The sequence below is a fragment of the Cryptomeria japonica genome, chromosome 1, assembly GCF_030272615.1.
Source record: "Cryptomeria japonica chromosome 1, Sugi_1.0, whole genome shotgun sequence".
Lineage (NCBI taxonomy): Eukaryota > Viridiplantae > Streptophyta > Pinopsida > Cupressales > Cupressaceae > Cryptomeria > Cryptomeria japonica.
Window position 1 is genome coordinate 318,649,659 of NC_081405.1, and position 22,491 is coordinate 318,672,149.

At 36.2% G+C, this 22,491-nt stretch overlaps 1 protein-coding gene across 5 annotated transcripts in view; it reads right to left on the minus strand.

Annotated features, from left to right (window-relative positions):
• Nucleotides 1–22,491, minus strand: part of LOC131070622 (putative potassium transporter 12) — a 128,645-nt gene that overhangs the window by 49,123 nt on the left and 57,031 nt on the right. For all 5 annotated transcript variants that reach the window (XM_058006209.2, XM_058006210.2, XM_058006206.2 and 2 more), the window contains 2 exons: nt 20,758–20,983; nt 358–603 (listed from right to left, as the gene is read on the minus strand). In XM_058006209.2, coding sequence (XP_057862192.2) covers nt 358–603; nt 20,758–20,983 — 472 coding nt within the window. The remainder of the gene's footprint in view (nt 1–357; nt 604–20,757; nt 20,984–22,491) is intronic.

Genomic DNA, 22,491 nt, shown 5'->3' on the forward strand with positions numbered 1-22,491 from the left:
ATGAATTCAATCCATCGATGATGTGTGGGATCTACCCTTTCTTGCACCACATCACCAAGTTTTGCAATTGTATGAGTACTAGCTGCAATACTCTCAATATTTATGAAAATATATGAGTCACGGATTATCAGAATTGTCAATGTAAAATATAAACTATCGTATTTCTTAAATGTTAATAATAGTGATTGAGTTTTTTATGAACCATCATTGACAAAACATAAAGCTGAGCTCTATTAATTTATTAAACATGAAGACCATGTGCAATCCAAGTGTAGATAGTCAGAAACTGGGGCAAATCCATACATAAGAGAGGTGTGTACTTATAAATACTCAGAGAACACTGGCCAGTATTCATACCTGAAATAGCAGGCGTTAGGATGCCATCACCAATTACCATGCAGGTTCCCAAAAGAACCAAGATCAATAATGCATTCTGGCGATAGCTTTTTTCCTCCAACCAATGTTTTGTTCTTGCAGCTACTGATTTACCTTCAATTTCACATTGGCTATAGGTAGTCAATTCTTTATCTTTTCGATGCTGATTTGGGATTGTGTTAACTTTGGCATGCCGGCATAGTAGAGAATAAAGAGCAAATGTCCCACCTGCATATAAAATAATTCAGTTTTCTGTTTATTCTAAGGAACCAGAATTTTCATCATGGAGAGCACCCTCCGTTGCATAATAAAATGGAATATTAATATTCTAATAAAGCCAGAAGAGTACAACACAGCTATTGCTATAAATCCTCTTATACAAACATCTCTAGTTTCTTTAGTAGGAATTATAATATTTTTTTTTCTTACAGCGAACCCATTATATTTTGTTGACATTTGATAGTGATGTAACTTCTTGTGTTTAGCTGTTGACAATTGTATAACCAAATAACTGTATGTACTGTCATTTAAAAAGCAAGTCTACATCAAAGAAAGCATGTTGATTTTAGTCCCCCTGTATTATTAAGGCGCTACATATATGAGAACATCTGATTGTTTAGTATTCATTGTGTTTATTGCTATTACTGTTATTATTTATATATTGTTGGAATCTGGTGGTATAGGATCAGCAGCATACAGTCAAAAAGTTGGATGCAAACAGAAAAATAAATGAATTGTTAGGTCTCCCGAGTTATTTACATAGTATTACCAACTATTTACTATATTCTCATTTCATAATTGATTAAAAAGTATTACTAAATAAATGTTCAATTTCTAGCAAGGACTCAAATACTTTTGAAGTACCTAATTGCTATTTTATAGACAGAGAGGGGAATTTATAAATTTGATTCATGCAGGAATATTATTTTCAATTTCTTCAATTTGAATTCATACTTCTCCCCATAGTTGGCAGTCCCTAACTCGACCAAAATTTGTGATGTAAGAAAAAATCAAAAACGTAATAAATTGCTTAAATTTCTTTTAAAACACATTTTATTGCAAAATTCAATGATAAAATGTATCCAATGACTCCATAGATGAGTACAAAGTGTTTTCTATTAAATTTGATTAATTTGAATACAAATTGAGCACAAAATTGCTGCATCATGTGGAATCCTAATTCAATAGTTAGCTTATAAATTTATAATGATTGTCTATAAATTTCATCATCTGAGATCATAAATTGCACGTTACAACATTTTACATCTTCCTCTTCCAAAATCTAGTGAAAACTTGGGAAGAGGTTCTAATCCTTGCACTCTGTTACAACTTCTCATTCAGTATAGAAGGTTGTGGCTATGGCTCCAACTCGCATTCCATCCTGCCAATAGATGGCAATGACTCCACTACCTCATCAATGCCATCCACTAACAATCCAATAGCTCCTCCTATTGCAGCCACATACTTCGTTGGCCACCTCTCAAAATCAAGAATCTCGTCTACAGTAAATAACGGGGGGCTCCTCATCCTACCTTGTTCAATCACTATAAGGATCAATGTCATCCAAATCAATGATCTCTTTTGATCTGTCCATTACCTTTCTTGTGTGAAGCTAAAGGTTGTATTGTACAAAGACATGGTCATTGAAGCATTTTTCAATAACTTATTCCACTTCTTTGTGTGAATGGCCTCAAACAAACTTTAGTTGTGCTCACAACAAGATGCACTACAAGCGATGTTATCAGGTATGACACAAATTGCCCGAGTATGCATACCAGTTCAATATCGAAACTAGTATAGTCCCGGTACACTTATGGGTACACCATGGGTACCGTTGTGTGAGTGTTGCCATTTCCAAAAGCATAAATGTCTTTCTGTAGCCGTCGTAGTGGTGTCACAAATGAGCCTTAGAGTAAAAATTTAAATGGGTGTTGGGTAAAAAAGGGATGGACGTACTCATCAAACTAAACAACACAATCTTTGTGTAATATAAAATCAGGGTATGATTAGAAATTACATCTGATGTTGGATCTAAATGATTTGCAACCATTGCATGTGTAGTAGGGAAATCCCTATGTGAAAAAAATCTTATGCTTATGGCAGCTACCATATCAAACCCCCTCTACATTTCCTGAGGTTATTTCATTACCTTTAATAGACAATAAAAATAAACGTATAAGAAGAAAGAGCATGAAAAAAAAGCAATATTCAAATGGCACCTATGCTACTAGAAACCAAAACACCCACACAACTCATTTAGAACATATTTGTTATAGTCTATTTATTGGCAATTATGAGTATCACTGTTATTATAATTAATAATTTTGAATATATTTATATATTTATTCCCATACTTGTACCCAAGAAAAAAATTTGGCATACCATAGTACCAAGTTTTGGTACCCACATCCATACCCAAACCAACAACTTAGACTACAAGGTTGACACAAAATGCAAAGGGTTAATCTTTGAACATTTGGGGTATTCACACCCTAATCTACCCACCAAAAACCTAAAAAATAAGATATTCAAGAGTGTTAGTAAACGAAACATATTTTATCAATAATCTGAAATTTGAAATTTGTAGCTTATAAGATGCATGTGATGTGAAGACTCCAATTTTTGTTAGTCGGTGACTGACTCGTTCTTCCTTGGATAGCTAGTGCTGAAGAAAATAGCTTACCCCTAACAGTCATGATTTTGCAATTCTTGAACAATGAGGTCTCTCACCTCAACCTTGGTTGTCATCCACTCAATGCATGTTGTGAGGCCCTCCATAATCTAACCATTAGGATTTGTGAATCTGTTTTGATCGGAAAAATCAAGGTTGACGAAGTACCCTACTACATGAATGGGTTGGTGTTGATTGTTCCACCTCCAATTAATGATCTCCTAAATGGAATCAAATTTAAGTCTATCCTTGTAAATAGTTTTGGATGGACTCTTTGGCCCTACCCATTGCCTCATAAATGTACCCCATTGGGTTTTGATCCCCATCTACCAAGTGAAGAACTATTTCCAAGGGCTTTGACACCTACAAATATAAACAAATTAAAGTTACAAATTTATAATGAAATTAAATACTTTAAAAAAAAAAAATTTAAAATTAATCAAAAATTTAAATTGAAGTTTCAAGGTCATCTTGATGACCTTTGTAGTTTTTTGTGCAAAGAGATTATCAAAGAATATACTTGCAATCCTCTCTCCTTCAAGTTTCTTTGAGTATTATCAGAAAATATACTTGAAATCAACACCAAATACCAATGAAACTTGCTGGCCATATACTATAGAAGTCAAAAAATGATTTCGGTCATGCACATGGCTGACTATGGTGCTGAAAACAGGGAACCGACTTCAATAAAATTGAAACTCGACCAAATTCAGCTTGTCCGATGCAAGAAGACCTTAGAATGGTAACCAAAGTGTAGGCACCACCATAAATGGTAGAAAAGTTCCACGCAACTAGGCTCTTCAGCCTAGAATACCCACACCATGCCTTATAGGAACCCTATATGGCCTGCAATGAAACAGGGAACGACCTCCAATACTAGAAATTTTGTACTTTATTACCTGCATGGTTTCTATGACAAGGAAAAGTGTTGAACAATAAGCAACATCAACTTGACAAACCCTTACCTTCACAATGGCATGCCCAGGACTGGATGGAAGGGGTCCAGCGAGTTAATTATCTCTTCCAATTGCCTAAACTCAAATCTTCAAACAATCTCTGCAAACTGAAAACCAAACTCCAAAGGATCTCCAAAATCAAAACACATCAAATACCTTCATTCTAAAACCCCAAATCTGAAACTTCGTTTTGCACATTGGTGTCCCTTGAATAGAACTACTCCAACTAGCTCGGGATTATCTCTCAAAAGTCAAATCTGAAACTACGAATCAAATGAGGGTTTTCATCCTCAAACAATTTAGGAAGAACATGCAAGTTCAATCCAATAGCATAACAAAATATGTAATATTCAGCATATGCAAATGAGACCCCTCAACCTCCTTTTAATAGCTTTTGGAGAAAAAATAAGCAACTAGAAATTATAATAATCCTTTTTCCCTCAAAATTAACCTTTTTGACATAATAATGATATTTCATGTGCAAAGGCCCCTCAGCTAGACAGCCAACGTTTTTCCAGCGGGCTATTACACTAAGTTGTCCTTTTATTATTTCTCGACATTAGACAACATTAGTGAAATATTAGTTAATTATTCAATAACTCACCCAAGTTGCAGAAACTATTGAAATTGACTCAGAAACAAACTCTAATCACATTGAGATGATATTGAAGATGAATGATGATGATTGTAGCCAACTAGGTTAGTTAATAAAAATAGATGTGCTCTCCAAAAAGTTTGGAGAACACACCAGAAGCCTGAAAATGCATCTAAAAGCATGACAACAATCCCTAATGCCACCTAAGCTCAATACCACCAATAGAAATCCAAAAAATGCTAAACCTACATCCTCCAAGAAGAATAGAGTTCTCCCAAGCACACCCAGAAGCTCACAGGAAAACTAAAAAAACTGGCCAAAAGCTCATAGAACAATAATGCATAAAAATGGGAATGTTACATAATGTTGGTTGAGGAAGATCATATGAAGCAAAAACCTGAACCCATAATCGAACCTCTTCTCTCAAGTGATCAATAATTGACCCTATGCTCCGAACAATGAGCTTAGCCTAATGAAATATAGTTGTGCACATGGAGATACTAGGAATAAACTTACTAAAAACATTGTTGACAATGAATCAAGTGTGGACATCCTTCCAAATGAGACTTGGACGAACATCAAGAAATTCACAAACCACCAACCTTCAAGTTGGTAGGAGAAAAATAGTATGGTAAAAGGCTAAGTTACCGGTTCGGGTTCAGGAGCCAATTCAAGAACGCAAACTTGGTACGTCGGTTCGGGCAATAAAAATTTGCCTTTTGGGTTCGTTCGTGTATATGTGTGTGTGTGTGTGTGTGTGTGTACGTATACGTATACGTATATGTATATGTATATGTATATGTATATATGTATATATGTATATATGTACATGTATATGTATACGTATATACATATATATATATGTATATATATATCTATAAATATAAATTTAAAGAAATATTTAAGAAAGCAAAAAAAATTAAATTTTTAAAGTTTAAAAATCACTTTGATGTAACTTAGCCCAACTGGTCGCTTGGGTTCACCCGAGTTCTTCCATGGTTCACCCCAGGGGCGCTGGGTTCCCTGTGGGGTCGTGGTAGTTTGTGACCACAAACCCACAGGGACCCCAAGGCCCCTCGGGTGAACCCTAACCGAACCAAGCACAGACCCAACACGAACTGGGACCCACACGAACCCAGTTCATGTTAGGGGCCTCAAACAGGCAAACCCAACAACTTAGGTAAAAGGTACTAGGATTTTTCATGGTGAAAAAGGTAATTATTTGCAGTCAACCATTTATCTTGAATTTTGTAGTCATCTATTTAAAGAAGGCCTATGATGCATTATTGGGTCAAGGCTAGCTAAATAGAATGCATTTCAATTTGATTGTCCTCCTCTCCAAGAACCCCTGAAATCTCTTGCACTTCATTCTCAAGCATCTCCTTTTGTAGGAGGTATGAAAATTCATCAAGGAACTCTCGTTCTTGAAAGGTTGTTGAATCATCTCTTCCTTGGTTGCTTGCTCAACACTTGTCTCTATTTGAACATTCTCCATTGTTTCTTCAAATTTCATTCCATTGTACTCTTCTTCAAGTGCAAGGTATAGAGAGCTTTCCTCTACAATACATTGATCATCAAGTTGATTGGTGTTATCGGCTTGCAACTGGCTCTCTTCACTATTGGGTGATGTAGCATTGCTCTGTTCATATGTTCTTCTGAATTCGGTTGCAAGGTGTGCACTCCAAGATCTATTCACAATACACTCTTCCTCGGATAAGGCTAGCAATCCAAACCGATATATGACTTGATTAATAGCCATTTTGCATAATGAGCAAATAAATTCGGAGTGGTGTGCATTATGAATCCTACACCACAATGGTAGTAATATGCTTTCTAAGCACATTTCACCATTTAGGACAAGCTGATTTTCAATCATCCATAAGAAGCTTGAAAGAGGATCATTGCTCTCTGGGACACTGAAATTCCCTTCTTCTGCTTCTGGCTTGGGGACATCCCAAAAGAAGATCTTTCCTTGCGCTGCCAATTCCATCCTTGATAGGTATGTCAAGCAATGCATTTCATCATGTTGAATAGTCTCGTGGATTCTACACTTCCCTGGTACTGCAATCTTGGACAATCTCTGTGGGTATAGTTGCACATTCAATCTCCACCAAAGTTGAGGAATATCAACTTGTTGCTCATCATGAAACTTTTTTTGCTCCATTGAGAAACATTTCTTTTTTTTGGATTTTCTGAATTTTTTTTTTTTTGGATTTTTTGGTTTTTCACTTTTTTTGGATTTTTTGGAATAAAGAGATCTTGCAAATCTCAAATCTGACTTGATAGTTCAACCAGTTCCAGTTGTGGGAAATGTTTCCTTTCCTTGCAAGTCCAATTGACGATCCAACGATCACCTTCTTTGATTGTTCAAGCATATATTCATAGTCATGCCCTCCTAATTTTGTTGAGCATGGAGGAGACTGAAAAAGGCTATAAGATTACTCCTCACAAATATGAATTGATATGATCTGGAGTTCAGCTGTTCAGGAATTCATTGTGATCATGCCCTCCTTCTAGCACCAATTCTGTTGAGCGTGAAGAGGAGAATGCGAGTCTAAAAAAACTTGAGGTAGCTTCTCCACTTGATGACTCTCCACTTGTTATGCCTCAACTTGGACAAAAAGCTCTTTGATATACAAATCAATGTTTAGCCCTCCCTCTAGCACCAATTCTATTGTTGTTTTTTTTAGGCACATGAGAACACAGAATAAATTACCCAAAAATATCTTATCCTCTCTTGCTCAAAGTCTCTCAAATGCTGAAGATTCGCACAAGGATCACTTGAGATAACTCCAAGGTTCTTAATGTCGGGTCACGACTTGTGGATAAGCATAGTTGGTCATTGTGATTGTTGTTACTCCAAGGGGCCTTGCATTGTACATGAATGCTTGAATTGTTGGAACTCTGATTCTATCTACTTGTGTGGAGAATAAAAAAAGAGCGAAAGAGAAGGGTTAAGGAAGACTACACTACTCCTAAGAATGCAAGAGACAATGAATGATTGAGTGAAATTCAACTACGCTCCACTTCGCCATCAAGGAACAACTCCACAAAGCTACTGCGATCTTCTAAGGAGAGCAAAATGATGTTCAAATCACTACCAACGGCATAGACACCATCAAGACGATGCATATGAATGAGGTGAGTAGCAATTGAAGTTAAGCTCGTTAAGAATTCCAGTTGACCACGCAAGGCAAACTTACAATCAGCAAATAGCTAGTGGTATGGATATATGAATTTCATCATTAATCATTCACAATTCCTTTCATTCATCTGATTATTCATCATCTAACATGAAGATTCAATGAGAAACCATGCACTTGTAGAAGAAACAACACATTCCACCATAACTTCAATGAAAAGGATGTTTATTTACAAATTTGGCAACAATTTCTACCTTCTCTTCCTATTCTACTCTAGCTGCTATCTGCTACTAAACTATTCTTGAGCTACTGATCTATTAACTATTAACCTGCTATTCACTATTAACTATAACCCTTTACAAATGAGAAGTTTGAGCCTTATATAGAGAGCTCATCACAATTGAAAGGCTCAGATCAGTTTGAGATCAATGGCTGAGATTACAAAATGAAAACCCTAATTAGGGTTTGTTACAACAAACTCTTCTTAGCCAATGAAATAATTACAATATTTGGACACATGTCTTCTCCCGAATATTTGACCAATAGATAGTGGGGGTAGGTACATTGGAGTTTGTGCCCCCATATGATGAGTCAGGTGCATTGTATACGGACATGAACCTTCTGATTGGGTGAGTAGTGACTGAGATGCCACCTCAATTTGCACTTGTACTTGGTAGATTTGATACTCAACATTACAAGCAAGTATTGATGTCTCTTGATACTCGACATCTCAAGCTTCAGCAGTGATGATGATGGTTGATCTTTCCTTATTCATGATTTACTTGATGAATGATACACTTGGTGTGAGTTAACTCCTCAATGAATTGACTTTTGATTCTTGGATTCCCAAAGGGAATTCAAGGTTGTAAAATTCCTTCCGTATCATGAGCACTTGATGAATATTGGGGTGTTCGTTATGTAGTGCAATTTGCTTCCTTGCCTTGTATGATATTATGAAATCTTCCCTTTTGAGCAGCTTCCTTGTATATTTGTAGCTGTGGGATATCCTTCCCTATCACATCAAACCTGAAAAACGAAATACATTTTAAATCAAAAGATTATCATAATATTTAACACTTCGTAATTCTCAGATATGAAAATAAGATTTTAGGTCTAATTTGTGAATTAAGCCTGCATCTCTGATTTCCAAGTTATTTTCAAGTCGGATGCTATGTGAATTTTTATAGAATGATGCCCCTTATCCGCCTTCAAATGGATCAAAGAATGTCTTCAACTTGATATTAAGCTACCCAATTCCAAAATTGCCTTTTTTAAGTGATCAAGATAATTGTCCAAAAATCGCTGTCTCCAAATGAAATTCGCTGTGTCTAAGATCAGAGCTGGAAATTGTTTTGGATGATGACTAAATGAAATCGAAATCCCTCTTTATATAGGTGTTTTAGTGTTAAAGGTCTTCATCTTTCACTGTAACGTTACTAGGCCGACTTATATTTCTTATAAATATTTTATTGTTTCTATTCTGGTGAGCGCTTTTCCTTATGACAGCCAATCTACTTAGTAATGTTTTTTTTTATTATCATTATTATTATTTTACCTCTTGACCACCAATTATGCTTTGAATGGAATGCGGCTACCTTTTACCTTTAGTTGGTGTTAAATGTGATTAATCTTATTTTTAAATGAAGCATTCCCTTTTGGTGTGTGGGCCCCTTTATATATCCTTGCTGGCATTAGACTTTTCATACCCATGCTTTATTCAAAGTAGGATCCATTTGTTTTTGAGTGGGCCCTCTTTTCTCCTAGGTGGCGCTAGATCTTCTTATATGCCTTGTTTTGTCTTTGATAGGAAGTTCGCTCCCAAGATGGAGCAAAGGAAGTAAAATTCGCTCCAACTAAGGAGCAATGGAAGTGCAATTCACTCCAACTAAGGAGCAATGGAATTGCAGTTCATTTGCCATCCCGCTTTTTCTCAGCCACTTTTTTCATCAATTTGTCTCTTTTCGTCAATTCATTCCTTAAGTTCTTTGTTCTCCATGTGTGGAAATGCATCAAATGGCTTTTAAAATATGCATTGGAAGCTATGTCGCTCTCATGAGGGAGCAAAGGAAGTATGGTTCGCTCCAATCAAGGAGCAATGGAAGTGTGGTTCGCTCCATGGAAGTGTGGTTCGCTCCAATCAGGGAGCAATGGAAGTGATTCATCTCTTGCAATGCTGATTAGGACAGTCAAAGGAAGTGCTGTCGGTCCTCGGAATTCCTTAGAAACTTTGTTCTGCATTCATTATTTAATTAGTGGGACCCAAGCAAGCTACGGTAGTAAAGGAAGTCAAAAGGAAATGCTATGCCTTAAAACAAACTTTTTAAATATCCATTTCAGATTTTGTGGGGCCTAGCAGGTACGAGAAGAATGTGAGGTGGAAGGAATGTGAGGGAAGTGGTAAGGGGAGCTGCTACGTGGGGAAAGAGGAAGAATGGGATGTTAGAGCAAAGGGAGACATAAGAGGGTATGGATGTGGGGAAATAGGTAGAGTGAGTGCTACGGTGAGGTAGGGAGGTTTAGGATGTGGGAGGTATAAGGGGTAATGAAAGGAGTTAGGACAGAGTAGGGGTAGGGGTAGGGTGGAAAGGAAGTGTGGGTAATGTTGGAGATGGGATAGGAGTAGGGTGGAAAGGAAGTGTGGGTAATGTTGGAGATGGGATAGGATAGAAGGTAAACTTAGGGGAATAGGTTGGTAAAGGGTAAGGTAGGAAGTAGGAGGTGTGGTAAATGGAAGTTGGGAGGTGTAAGCTAGGATGGGATGGAAGTTAGTGAAGGGAGGTTAGGATGTAGGCTGGAAGGGTAGGCTTACGCTAAATAGAGGGTGGTTTAGGATAGGATGTAGGTTAGGAAAAAGGTAATTACGGATAAAGGTGGGAAATGGGAATAGTTAGGTGGGGTAGGCTAAGGGGTGTAGAGGTAGGAGGACAGAAAGGTAGAGTGTGGGAAGGGATGTTAAGGGAAGTAGAGGGGTGAAGGGGTGTGAGATGGAGGGTAGAAGATGTAGGTGTAGGTGAAAGTGAAGGTATGTGTAGGTGAAGGTATAGGTAGTTGTAAATGTAGGTGAAAGGTAGTGGATGAGTATACTAGGATGGGAAGAGGGTTAGGTAGATGAAAGTATAGGTGAAGGCAAGGAGGTGAATGAGGTGGAAGTTAAAGGAGGTGGAAGTGGAAATGGTGGGAGATGGAAAGGAAGAAAATAAGGGAGAAAGGAATGTTAAGGGAAGGGTAAGATGAATGGAAAGAAATGGATGTTAAGGGAAGTAGAGGGGTGAAGGGGTGTGAGATGGAGGGTAGAAGATGTAGGTGTAGGTGAAAGTGAAGGTATGTGTAGGTGAAGGTATAGGTAGGTGTAAATGTAGGTGAAAGTATAGGTGAAGGCAAGGAGGTGAATGAGATGGAAGTTAAAGGAGGTGGAAGTGGAAATGGTGGGAGATGGAAAGGAAGAAAATAAGGGAGAAAGGAATGTTAAGGGAAGGGTAAGATGAATGGAAAGAAATGGAAGGAGATGAGAGTGAGTGAGGGAAAATGGAAATGAAAGTGGAGGTGGAAATGGAAGGGGGATTGTGAGGGATGTGGTGAAGGCATAGAGGGGTGGAAGTGGAAGGAAGTGGAAAATAGAGAAGATGGAAGGGCTATGGGATGGAGAGAGAGATGGAAAGAATGGAAGGGTGAAATGGTGATGGCGAAGATGAGGAATGGAAATGGGAGTGATCAGGTTTGGGCACCCAATGCCAGTGCTGGGAGAAGTGGAAGTGATAAAACCTTGGCTAGGCAAAGGAAGTGTTGTCAATGCCTTGGTTGCTCTTCCAAGAGGGCAAAGGAAATTTTCCTATACTTAGCCACTTTTAGCATTTCATCCCTAACCTTGCAAGCAAAAGATGAGTCATTCATTCCAAAAGCCTTGATAACTTACTGACTTCACTTCATCCTAAAGAGACAAACCTAACTTGATTAACTTTTGACCCACTGACTTCTTCAACACAAAGGTTAATAGCAAAAGACACTATCCTAGAGAGCAGAAAAAAAGGGGGGGTCCCCATTTGCAATGGGGCGATGTGTGAAAACGTCACAACAATACCCATACAAAATTTTCATATTATATTAAGCTAGAATTTGTTATTTTCTTCATCAAAGTGCAACTCATGACCAAGCATTGCCCAATTTGTTTTGTCTTGCCATCATTGTAGCTCTTTTATGAATGTTTGTAGGATCATGAAACAAAGCTCTCAAAGACATCAATCATGGCAAAGGAAGGAAGTTCCTAATGAAGAAATTTGTTAAGTTTGGGATCAGGAATGCACCTAAATACACCATAGTCAAAATCAATGATAGCATTCAGAAGTGTTTGTCTAGTGTAGAAGGGCACACTTGAATAAGGACTCAATTTCAATTTGAAATAAAAGTCCAATGTATAGGTGCACATGGAATAGAAAAGGTCACACTTGGAAGAGGCAAAAGATCAAGTAATGAAAGTGTGAATTATGAGGTGTGCACCTAGAGGCAAACACACACCAAACCAAAGGGAATTTTCAAGTTGGAATTCACAAAATCTACACACAAGTGTGCATGAGAAGCTCAAGTTCACATGTTTGAAGGGAGATATCAATATTAAATGTGAAAAGTGAAGGTCGCATTCACAAGTGTATGCCTGATTCCCATGTTCGTGCCTCATAAAGGTTGTTCCAAAAAAAGTTAATTAACTGAATATTGGTGTACATGGCTCTATAAGGGTGCACCATTGTTAAGATGAATTCTTCCTCAAATGACAAAATAGTTTCAATTGTTAAGTGCATGCTTTGGCATAGTGAGATCAAAATTTAGATTTTCTTCTACTAAATGCATGCTTGAGCAAGTGAAGGGTAGTGTGTATATTGTATCATGCACCTTGTTAAGAGATTTTAAATGCACTTGAATTAGTAGATGGCCAAGTTCACAAGCATGCACTTGATACAAGGGCACACACCTCGTAAAAGAGAAAGTATGTTTTTGAAATAATTTAAAATGTTTCATGTTCACAAGTGTGCACCTAATACCAAGATACCTTAAACGGAAGAAACTCATGTTTGAAAGTTGGAGGCATGTGTTGGTTGAAAATTTTGTACACTTGGGGAAATATACAAAATTGTGGTTTCAACCACAGTGTGTGAGTAAAACTCTCCTCATTAAGGGAAGGCTCCCCCTATCTAACTACAACTTTAAAAATAAAATAGGATGGAACAACAATCTTTCTTCTTCTTTCAAAAAAGACAATATCATTTTCTCTTCACAGAAAGGTGATAGCAATTTGATATAAAACAACAGTAACAACTTTCAAAATGATATGAGAGAAAGGAAATGAAGTTTCCTGAAAGCTCAAAGACTTTCGTCACGTCCTTCGGGATGGGACAAAAATATCAAGCTCAAAGACTTGATTATGTGAAGTCCTATCTACCCTTTTCTATACTAATTCTATCAAGAACAAATTATAACAGCTAAAAAACTAGAATATCTTATTCTTTTATACTTAAAACAATGAGAAGTAGTATAAGCTCAAAGACTCATAGCTATTTCTCACAAAATCTACTCCTAAATTCTCTTAAGAATAAGTGCAAGCACAAAGACTTACAGCTCCTCTCAAAAGTATATTTATTCTAATTTATATTTTAACCTCAAATACTTGCAGCACAAAGACTGCAAATCAAATTCGATTAAGTTCTTTGGAGAAACACTTGCAAGAAAGATAATATAGAACACAAACTCAAGAATGTAGCACAAAGACTTAAAGCTTGAGCAATTTCCTTATATTTCTTTCAATTCTTGAATTTACACATGAAAGCTCAAAGACTTCTTTGCTGTAAATTTGGCAGAGTTTTTGCTTCCTTTCCAAAAGATATCCATTACAATAGACCCCCTCAAGTATTTATAGGAGAGGAGTCATGAGAAAAAGGTGGGAGGATCCCAACTAACTTGAGAAATTCTCTCAACCACCAAGACTTATTCAACAACTAATTATGACTTATTCCAACTACAATCCTAATTGAACTCAACTTGTAGTTGCTTTACATGTTATTACAAAAGTGCAAGTAATGAGTTAACTTGCAATTACAAATTTATTTTTTACATGTAACTTGTCAAAACAAAATTACAAATGCATAACTAAAACTATTCCATGTGTCTAAAGACACGACTCTAACCGCACCATCCTTTGGCTGTGATGATCTTCATGTCGCTTCAGGATACTAGAACTTGAAGTATTCTGGATTGGTAAAGACATCTTGATCCAGAACGGGAACTTGCATCCTTGTCTTCTTGCTTGGGGTAGTACTATCTTTTCAGGAGGGAAAGGGTTGCCTTCCTCTTTTCATGTCATGACCATCTTTGTCTTGAAAGCATTTTATGTTTTCAACCATGAATTGTTGTTGTATCTCTTCTTTGAATCATCCTCCATTCTTGAAATCTGTTTGCAAAATAAAGCCCATGCCTTAATCCATTGATTTGGTAGATCATGTGTGCAAACCGGATTGACAAGGGAAGGGATAAATTGATGCAAAAATGGGCTCACAAGTGAATTTCGGGTTTTGGAAGCTGCATTACATGTGTGGAAAAAACAAGAGCATTAACTTGCAAGTGTGGGAACAAACATGCAACTTCATATGCGTAATGGGTAAACACAAGTTTGCACTTGTAATTGGACCTTTAAGACTCATTTTCAAGTGTTTTTTGAGTGCATTTTGGACCAATTTCGGGTTCTGGATGGCTGACTCAAGTGAAGACTTTAAATGGGAAAAATGAATGAAGGTGTGAAATGAGTGGATGAAATGGTATGTACGGATGATGGAAATGAATATGAGTGAAAATGAAAAGATTTTGGGAAGATTGTCTTCTAGAAAATGGGAAGAACTTTCAACATGTAATCCGGTTCTAAAAACCCGATTTTGAAAGAACAGGTATTTTTCATCTTTGCAACTTGGAATTTCAACCAAAGATGGTTAAATTCTTTTAACCGTAAGGGAAGAACATTTATTTTCATCCAACTTGTAATCGGGATTTAAAATCCCGAATACAAGTAAAGAGAGAAAATGGGGAAAAACAATGGAATTCACAAATTGCTTTGCAAACTTGGAACAAAGGGAAAAATCTCTCACAAAACCGATTTTAGGCAAGAACAAAACAAAACATATAACTATCATGAAGAGAAAGAATCTCTTATAGACAAAAGAAGAAGATTCAAACCCTAGCCAAGTTTTTGAAAAAAACGCCAAATGTATCAAAATGCCCATTAAAAGCATGAAGAATCGGTCAAGTAAAGCACCCAACCTCCACGCCTAGGCAAGACAAGGCAAAACGATTTAGGAAAGACAAGATTCATGGCACTTGAATGAGGCAAATCGTGGCATTTTTCAAAAGTGTTTTTGCTGTTAAAACCCCATAAAACCAACGATAATGTCTTCCAAATGGCATGAAGAGAGTTGGAAAATGCATGAAAATAGCAAGGAATCCAAAACGCCTTCCTCCTTGAATTTCTCCACAAAAATCGTTGGAAATCTTCAACAAAATCCTCCAATATTGCTGGTCGGGTTTTTGGGAAAGAACAACAAGTTTAAAATTGCATGCAATAAGGAAAATCGGGTTTTTGAGAGCAAACAACAAGTTTAAAATGTTACTTTTCTCTCAACAAGGCAAAATCAGGTTTTAAAAATCCAATTGCAAGTTTAAAATTCCTTTATTTACACTTTATGAAGCAAATCGTGTTTTTTGGACACAATAGCAAGTTTAAAATTCCTTCATTTACACTTTATGAAGCAAATCGGGTTTTTTGGACACAATACAAGTTTAAAATGTCACTTTATTTCATTTCTAGGCAAAATCGGGTTTTGGAGAGAGATGTGCAAGTTACAAATTACTTGTAAAGGGAAAATAAAATCCCTTCAACAAGTTTTAATAACTTAGCACATGTAATAGGGGTTTAAAATCCCTATTATAAGCAAAAGACATTAAAATAGGGGTTTTAGAAAAGAATTACAAGTTAACTTGTCACTTACCCAAAAACATCCCTATTATAACTTAAAAAGCCAAAAAGCATCAAGGGGGAAATAAAAAGTAAGTTACAAGTTCTTTTTCAATAAAGTGCACTTGTAATTAGCCAAAAATTTCCCTACAAAGACTAAAACAAAACAAATTATTAAAACTTGCAATTCAAGGAAAATTTCCCACATACAGTCAGGGAGAAAAAACCCGAAATTGAAGGAAAGACATAGCAAACGAACCCAGAATGCGACGAAATTTGAAACGTGATTCGAGGATGGACTGAGGATTAAGCCAATCCAAGGATTAGGCAAAATTCTGCCTTGGGAAGCATGCCATATAGTAAAATTTTCATTTTTTTACAAAAAATTTATGTAATGGTCCTTCATTTTTAAAAACAAAAATGAGGACAACAGCATGCATATGCAAGACATTGTTGTTTTAACTATGGAGTGCAAATATGCCAACCTTTTAAATGTCTGTAATCCTATCTGCAGCCAAATGTCAAGTGATTCTTGTCACATCAATGCCAAATATATTATCTTTGATTCTTTCCAATCAAAATGGTTAAGCCCATAGTGTTAGTCTATCTCGGTCTACTAACAATGTATGCAGATTGCTTGTCACAAATATATCAAGCTATGAATCTTAAAGCCACTCCAACACCAACAGAGGGAAGAAAATGTGCAGTTCAAAGAAAGACTACAATGGTAGATACTAGGCACAAGTAGGATGGATTGAGGCCAAGGAAAATCTTCTTTAGCACATTGAGACATAATCATATATGAGAATTGTCTTCCAAGCATAAGATTGTCACTTCAAAGCATCCAATATTGTAGATAGGCAGTTTCAATGTATACCAAAGATCAAACTAACTATTTCTACTAAAAACTTCTTTCTGTTCTCCGTTTTCTGTTTTCCTAGATTAAAGAAATAAGCAACAAAATCCAAACTTTCTAATTTTACAAAATTGGCTTTTTAATTTTTTCGGAGAAAAGTTGTGGAAGGCAAACGCAAAAGGTTACCAAAGTAGTTTCAAGCTTAATCACATGCAAATGAAATTAAGGCAATGAGAAAAGGAATTTTAACTAAAGCCAAAGTTCGAAGTAAAAAGAGGAATGACTTTAGCCCGAAGGAGTGGTGCAGTTGGTTAAAGGCTTCCAATGTAGGATCATGAGGTCTCGAGATCAAATCCCACTTTGATTCACCCAATGGCAGTGGGCTTATGGGCAGCTTTCGCCATCCCCAGGGATTAGTCTCGCCTCAACTCGCCTTGTTAAGAGGATGCTAGGTTGGTTCATTGGGGCACCCTAGGCTACCAAAAAAAAAGGGGAATGAACTTAAAAGAAATTCAAAGTTGTGAGTTAATCACTCAAAAATTGACATTGATAGCAAAATCCTCCACAAGTTCCACTTTTTTGGTGTCAAGTGGAGAAATCTCCATTGAGTGCCAACTTTTCCAGTTTTCATAACTTGGCAGTGATGGCAAAACCTCCACAAGTCCCACATTTTGGCATCAAGTGGAGAAAGCTCCACTAGGTGCCAACTTCATTAGTTTTCACAACTTGAACTCATTGTTAAAAAGTTCTACTTTGGCATGAGTAGTATAATTCTCCCCCTTGTCATCATTGTCAAAATGTTCAATTCTGGTGCGAGCAACATAATTCTCCCACTTGTCATCATTGTCAAAAAATTTCACTTTGGTATTAATAACATTACTCTCCCACTTGGCATCATTGTAAAATGCTCCACTTTAGTGTGAGTGGCATAATTCTCAATGAAGAAAGTTCCACCGAGTGCTAGCATTCCTAATTGTTATAACTTCGCAGTAGCAGCATAAAATTTCCATCCAAAAGCAAATGAGCGCCTAAAACTCAATGAAGCATCAAATAGCATGTTTTCTTTGTCAAAAAGAAGATATAATTGAAGAAAAAGTGGCATCCAAGCTAGTATATGGGCACAAGTGAAGGATGAACATCAAACATAGAAAAATAACAGAAAAAAGGCAACAAATCTGAGCCCTCCATTCAAAGTGATGCCCAAAATGAAGTGTGTTAATATTTTATTATTTTTAAGAGGAGATGAATATCAAATGAAGAAAATTAAAGACAATCAAAAGATTAGATAATGAGATGCAAAAATGGAAAGAAAATAATAATTTATATTAGTTTTAGAGGATGAGATAGAATTGCTTTAAAGCATTTTTTTTATTATTTTTGAAACTTCAAGAATATGCAACGAAAGACCATTCAATACCTATAATTGACACGTAATTGTAATGAGAGTTGATGCCATACTTATGCTATGAAAATTGTCATTCAAGTTCCAAATCAAATTAAGTTGTTTAAAGTGATTTTCTGTAAAGAATGTAAAGTTGAAGCTTTCTTATGCTACCAATATTTTCAGTCAGCTCCAATCCAAAGTTTCATAATCATTGAAGGAATAATCCAGCTAATAAGAAAATCTATGTTAACTTTGGGTTGGTGTTAGAATCCATGAAACAACTTTGAATGTTTTGTGATAATTAATTTGTCTTCATCCATCCTTCTAGGCATTGTCATTTCCATGTGTTACAATTTCTTCAAGATTTATTAGCAATTGTAGTTCACATAGTTTTTAGTTGTTTTTCTTTGATTTGTTGATCGGAATAAGCCCGCAATAGGCTCTATATATGTGCTCATAGATAAGGTCAAGAAGGCCATTAGATCCATTCATATTATGAGGATAAGCATTGTCCCATATGGGACATTATTGATTGACAATGACACCTTTAACTTCACAAACCCTTACAGGCAACTACCTATTTCTTAAATCAAGCATTCCAATATCTTCTAGATTTCAAGGCTGATGAGAATGTTTTGAGTGGGCTATACAGACATAGAGCCAATGGTACATAATCCTTAACTTGGAACAAAGATAATCTCTAAGATTGAGATCTATAGACTTGTGCAAAGGGCCTTTTTTGAACAAGATATATGCAGGACAACTTAGAGAACATTTCAAATAGATAAATCTAATAAAGGCATAATTTAAGTGTAATTTTTTTTATAAATTCCCCTTTATCATATTAATTTTGAAACTCAAAGTTAAACAATGAGATTGAATTTTTTTCTCATTTTAGATGCCTGGTGGGAAAAATTTGGTGCTACGATGCCAAATCTTAATAGGATTGTAATTCATGTCTCCATCCAACCAAGCACCACTTTAGGATACAAGTACAACTGGATTATGTATGAGTACATTCACTCCAAAAAGCACAAGTTGTCAATGAAAAGATCAAAATGATCTTGTTTACAATCAGTACAGCCCTCACATCCATCACATAAAAATATTGGCCACAGACTTATCTCTCCCATCACTTTAGAGGAGGGCTGATTTATAATCAAATCATATCACTGAGATTTAGGATCCCATCTTCAACAAGAAAGTCCTTGCATGGGTTGATTAGGTGGATCTAGAGGCAAAGATAGTAGTTTGGCAAAGGAGAAGGATAGAGCATGAGTAGACCCCTTAGATTTTGGTGTCACCAGTTTACAAGAAGATATCATGGCCATGTCATCATCGAGGACCTATCTCAAATGTCTGCATAGGACTTGTCGTACAACTATGGAAGTTTGGACGAGTGATGTAAGCCCCATTGAGCCATAGATCAATAATTTTAGTTTTGATGTTTGTTGTGATGCCATGTAGTTCACAATCCATGAGTTTTGTATACACTTGACAATATTTAAAATATTTATATTTAAAAATGTTGTTTCCTTCAGCTAAAATCCACTTTTATACTCATGTGATCAATGTTTACTTGTGTATGTGATCAAAGTAGCTTCTATTTGATTAGTTTATTGTGTCTTTAAAGTTTATTTATTGAAAGGTGCATGATTCAAGTTTAAAATCCTTAAAAAATCTATATATTTCATGGATTTTCCAATTCACCAAGTCTTGGCATTGAGTCCAAGTCCAGGTCAAAAGTCAAATTGTCGAATCTGAGCCAAGTTTGAGTCTTGCAACTATGGTTAAAAAGCAAGGAATTTTGGGAAAGGGAAAAATTAAAGAGGTGGCTAAAATGGCCAAGTGTTCCAAAGGGCATGAACTTATATCCCTTTGTGTCAAACTAGAGATACTCAAGGATAACCACGCTAAATCATCCACTTTATCACTTCTTGCAGCTATAGGACATATTCTACTCCCCCACCTACAACGTCTCCTTGGTGATATAATTATTGTTATTAGTGTTGTCAAAAGGGAATCTAATTTGACTAAAAGGGGGAATAATGTAGACCATTGATTTAATAACATTTTTTAATAGCCAAGCAATACGTTTTGCCAGCATTAGGTAGTGTTGTAACTTCTTCTGTTCAGTTGTATAACCAATAACCATATGTATTGTCATTTTGAAAAGCAAGTCTATGTCAAGGATGGCATGGCAATTTTGGGGCATCCTTGTACCAAACAATTGTAAAGACACTACCTAAATGAGAACTGCTGCTTATATGATATTTATTGTGTTTATTGTTAATACTGTTAATATTTATATTGCTGCAATCTGGTAGTGCAGAATCAGTAGCAAACAAATGGCTCACATGACCTGCTCCATCATTAGCACCATGCACGGTAACAAGTCTTAATAGAAGCTAAAAAAGGTAGTATGCTCTCTATTATTCATTCAATTTTGGCCAAATTATCAATTAAGCCATAATTAGCTCTTCAAAAGAGAATAATCCAATATTGTCACACAATATATTCCTGTGTCATATGTTCCAGACTCTGCTAAAGGTTACTAAAATTGAACTGTATAAGATAAAAAAGTCATAATTATTTCAGAACCACATAGAGATTTCATGTAATCCTGTTATGTAGAGAATGAAAAGCATTCTTGCCAGTGCTAAGTTATTTGATCATATAACACAACGTTGAAATTAAAAATAGACTATATATCCACTTATCAAGAAGAGCAAATTTCAATATATTCTTGCCAAGTCTAGATAAAGATTGTAAGAGCTGAATGAAGTTTACCTTCCCCATTGTCATTGGCTCTCATAACAAAGAAAACATATTTGATTAGAGGTATCATTGTCAACGTGTATATGATAAGTGACAGGGAGCCTAACACATCTTCAATGTCATCAATGCCTTGTGGAAATGTACTACGAAAAACATATAAAGGAGATGTCCCCAAATCTCCATAGACAACTCCAAGGCTCTGAAATGCCAGCCTTAGAACAGTCGTGGCTTTTAGCTCCTGAAGAATAAACAAAGGAAAAATGAAGACAATTAAACTAGTTTCTTCCAAAAGTTATGAACCAAGGTTATCAACAATCTTAGTTCTCATTCTATTATTATGTATCAAAAATTTCATGAAAATTTCAAGTTTTGTGTTAGGTGATAAATGCCATCCACTAAATATATTCCCAAAACATTTTGATTTTACGTATACCATAATAAATCTCTCTCTATTTTCTTGAAAGTAATACAATCTTATAAATGGCATATTATAGAATGGTAATTAAAAGCAAGAGTGCTTTCTTTTAGAATATTGTCTCAAATCAAATTCAAGATTTTAACAGGACACATTACAACATAAGCCCCAGAGACACATGTAACATGTAAGTATTTCAATTATCTTTTTTAAGGCATCCAAGCCCATCATGAAATAGACAGACCACCAGTACACTATCCTCAAAAGATATCCAATTCCTTACATTGGTCCAAATTTTAGTCTGCAGAACGGTGTACATTCATCCCAAACTGTTTTGAATGAATCTGTAACATCTTATACAAAAACAGATGTGTGACATTTAAGTGATTTTCAAGGTGAACTGTTACCTAGTATCACATTTCCTCACACTGTTCAAATCCAAGAAACATAGAAAGTTGTGCATTTATCTGAGAAAGGCATCCAAAATTCTCATGTAAAGAAAATGTGTAGAGAGCTATCCTTAGGGTGTGCCTATTCATGTGGAACCTATCAGATATTTCAATCCAGCTATGGAAATATCATTTTGCTATGGATAAACTTCAATGACCTCATGCTGTTGTTACCAGGAAGAAATTTTGAGAGAAATCTTTGAAAGGAATGTGCACAGTTCAAAAGGTCATATCAGAATGATTTGTTAACTTTGGATCCAAGAATAATAATGGTGCTCCATGGATGCCAGAACTCCAGACTCTTAGAAAATGTTTTAAAAGGTTTATCCTATTGTAAATGCAAGTGCCTTAGAATGCCACATAAGCCCTGACAAGTGTACCACAGAAAAAACATCAAAACCAGAATGAGATGAAGGAAAGCCTTAAAATTCTGTTTTAGAAAAGTTTGTCAGCAGTCCACTCCTCCCACATAAGGATCAAACATCAATGTTGAAGATGAGGAGATGCTCCATCTAGTCATTTTTGAAAGAAACTTCAGTACAACACCAAGGACTTCACTATCTAAGGGCTTTGATAAATGTGGCATTTTTATTAATTCCTTCCACCCTTTGCTTTCAATATTACAAGGTCTATTCTCTTTCCTCCCCATCACACTACTCAACCAAAGTGGATTCTTTTTCTAACTGAAACATAAACCCCCCAGCCCCACCAGAAAACCCAATTACTCCCTTCACTCTTGCTTTCTCCAACCCACTCTAGCAGCCACTCAGCACCTTTTCCCTCACTTTCCCCTCTTTCAAACCACCACATCCCCACTACTTTGGGATATTGGAACTCCCCTCTCCCAGGCTCTTTACCAACCCTTCTCAAACTCCCTCCCAC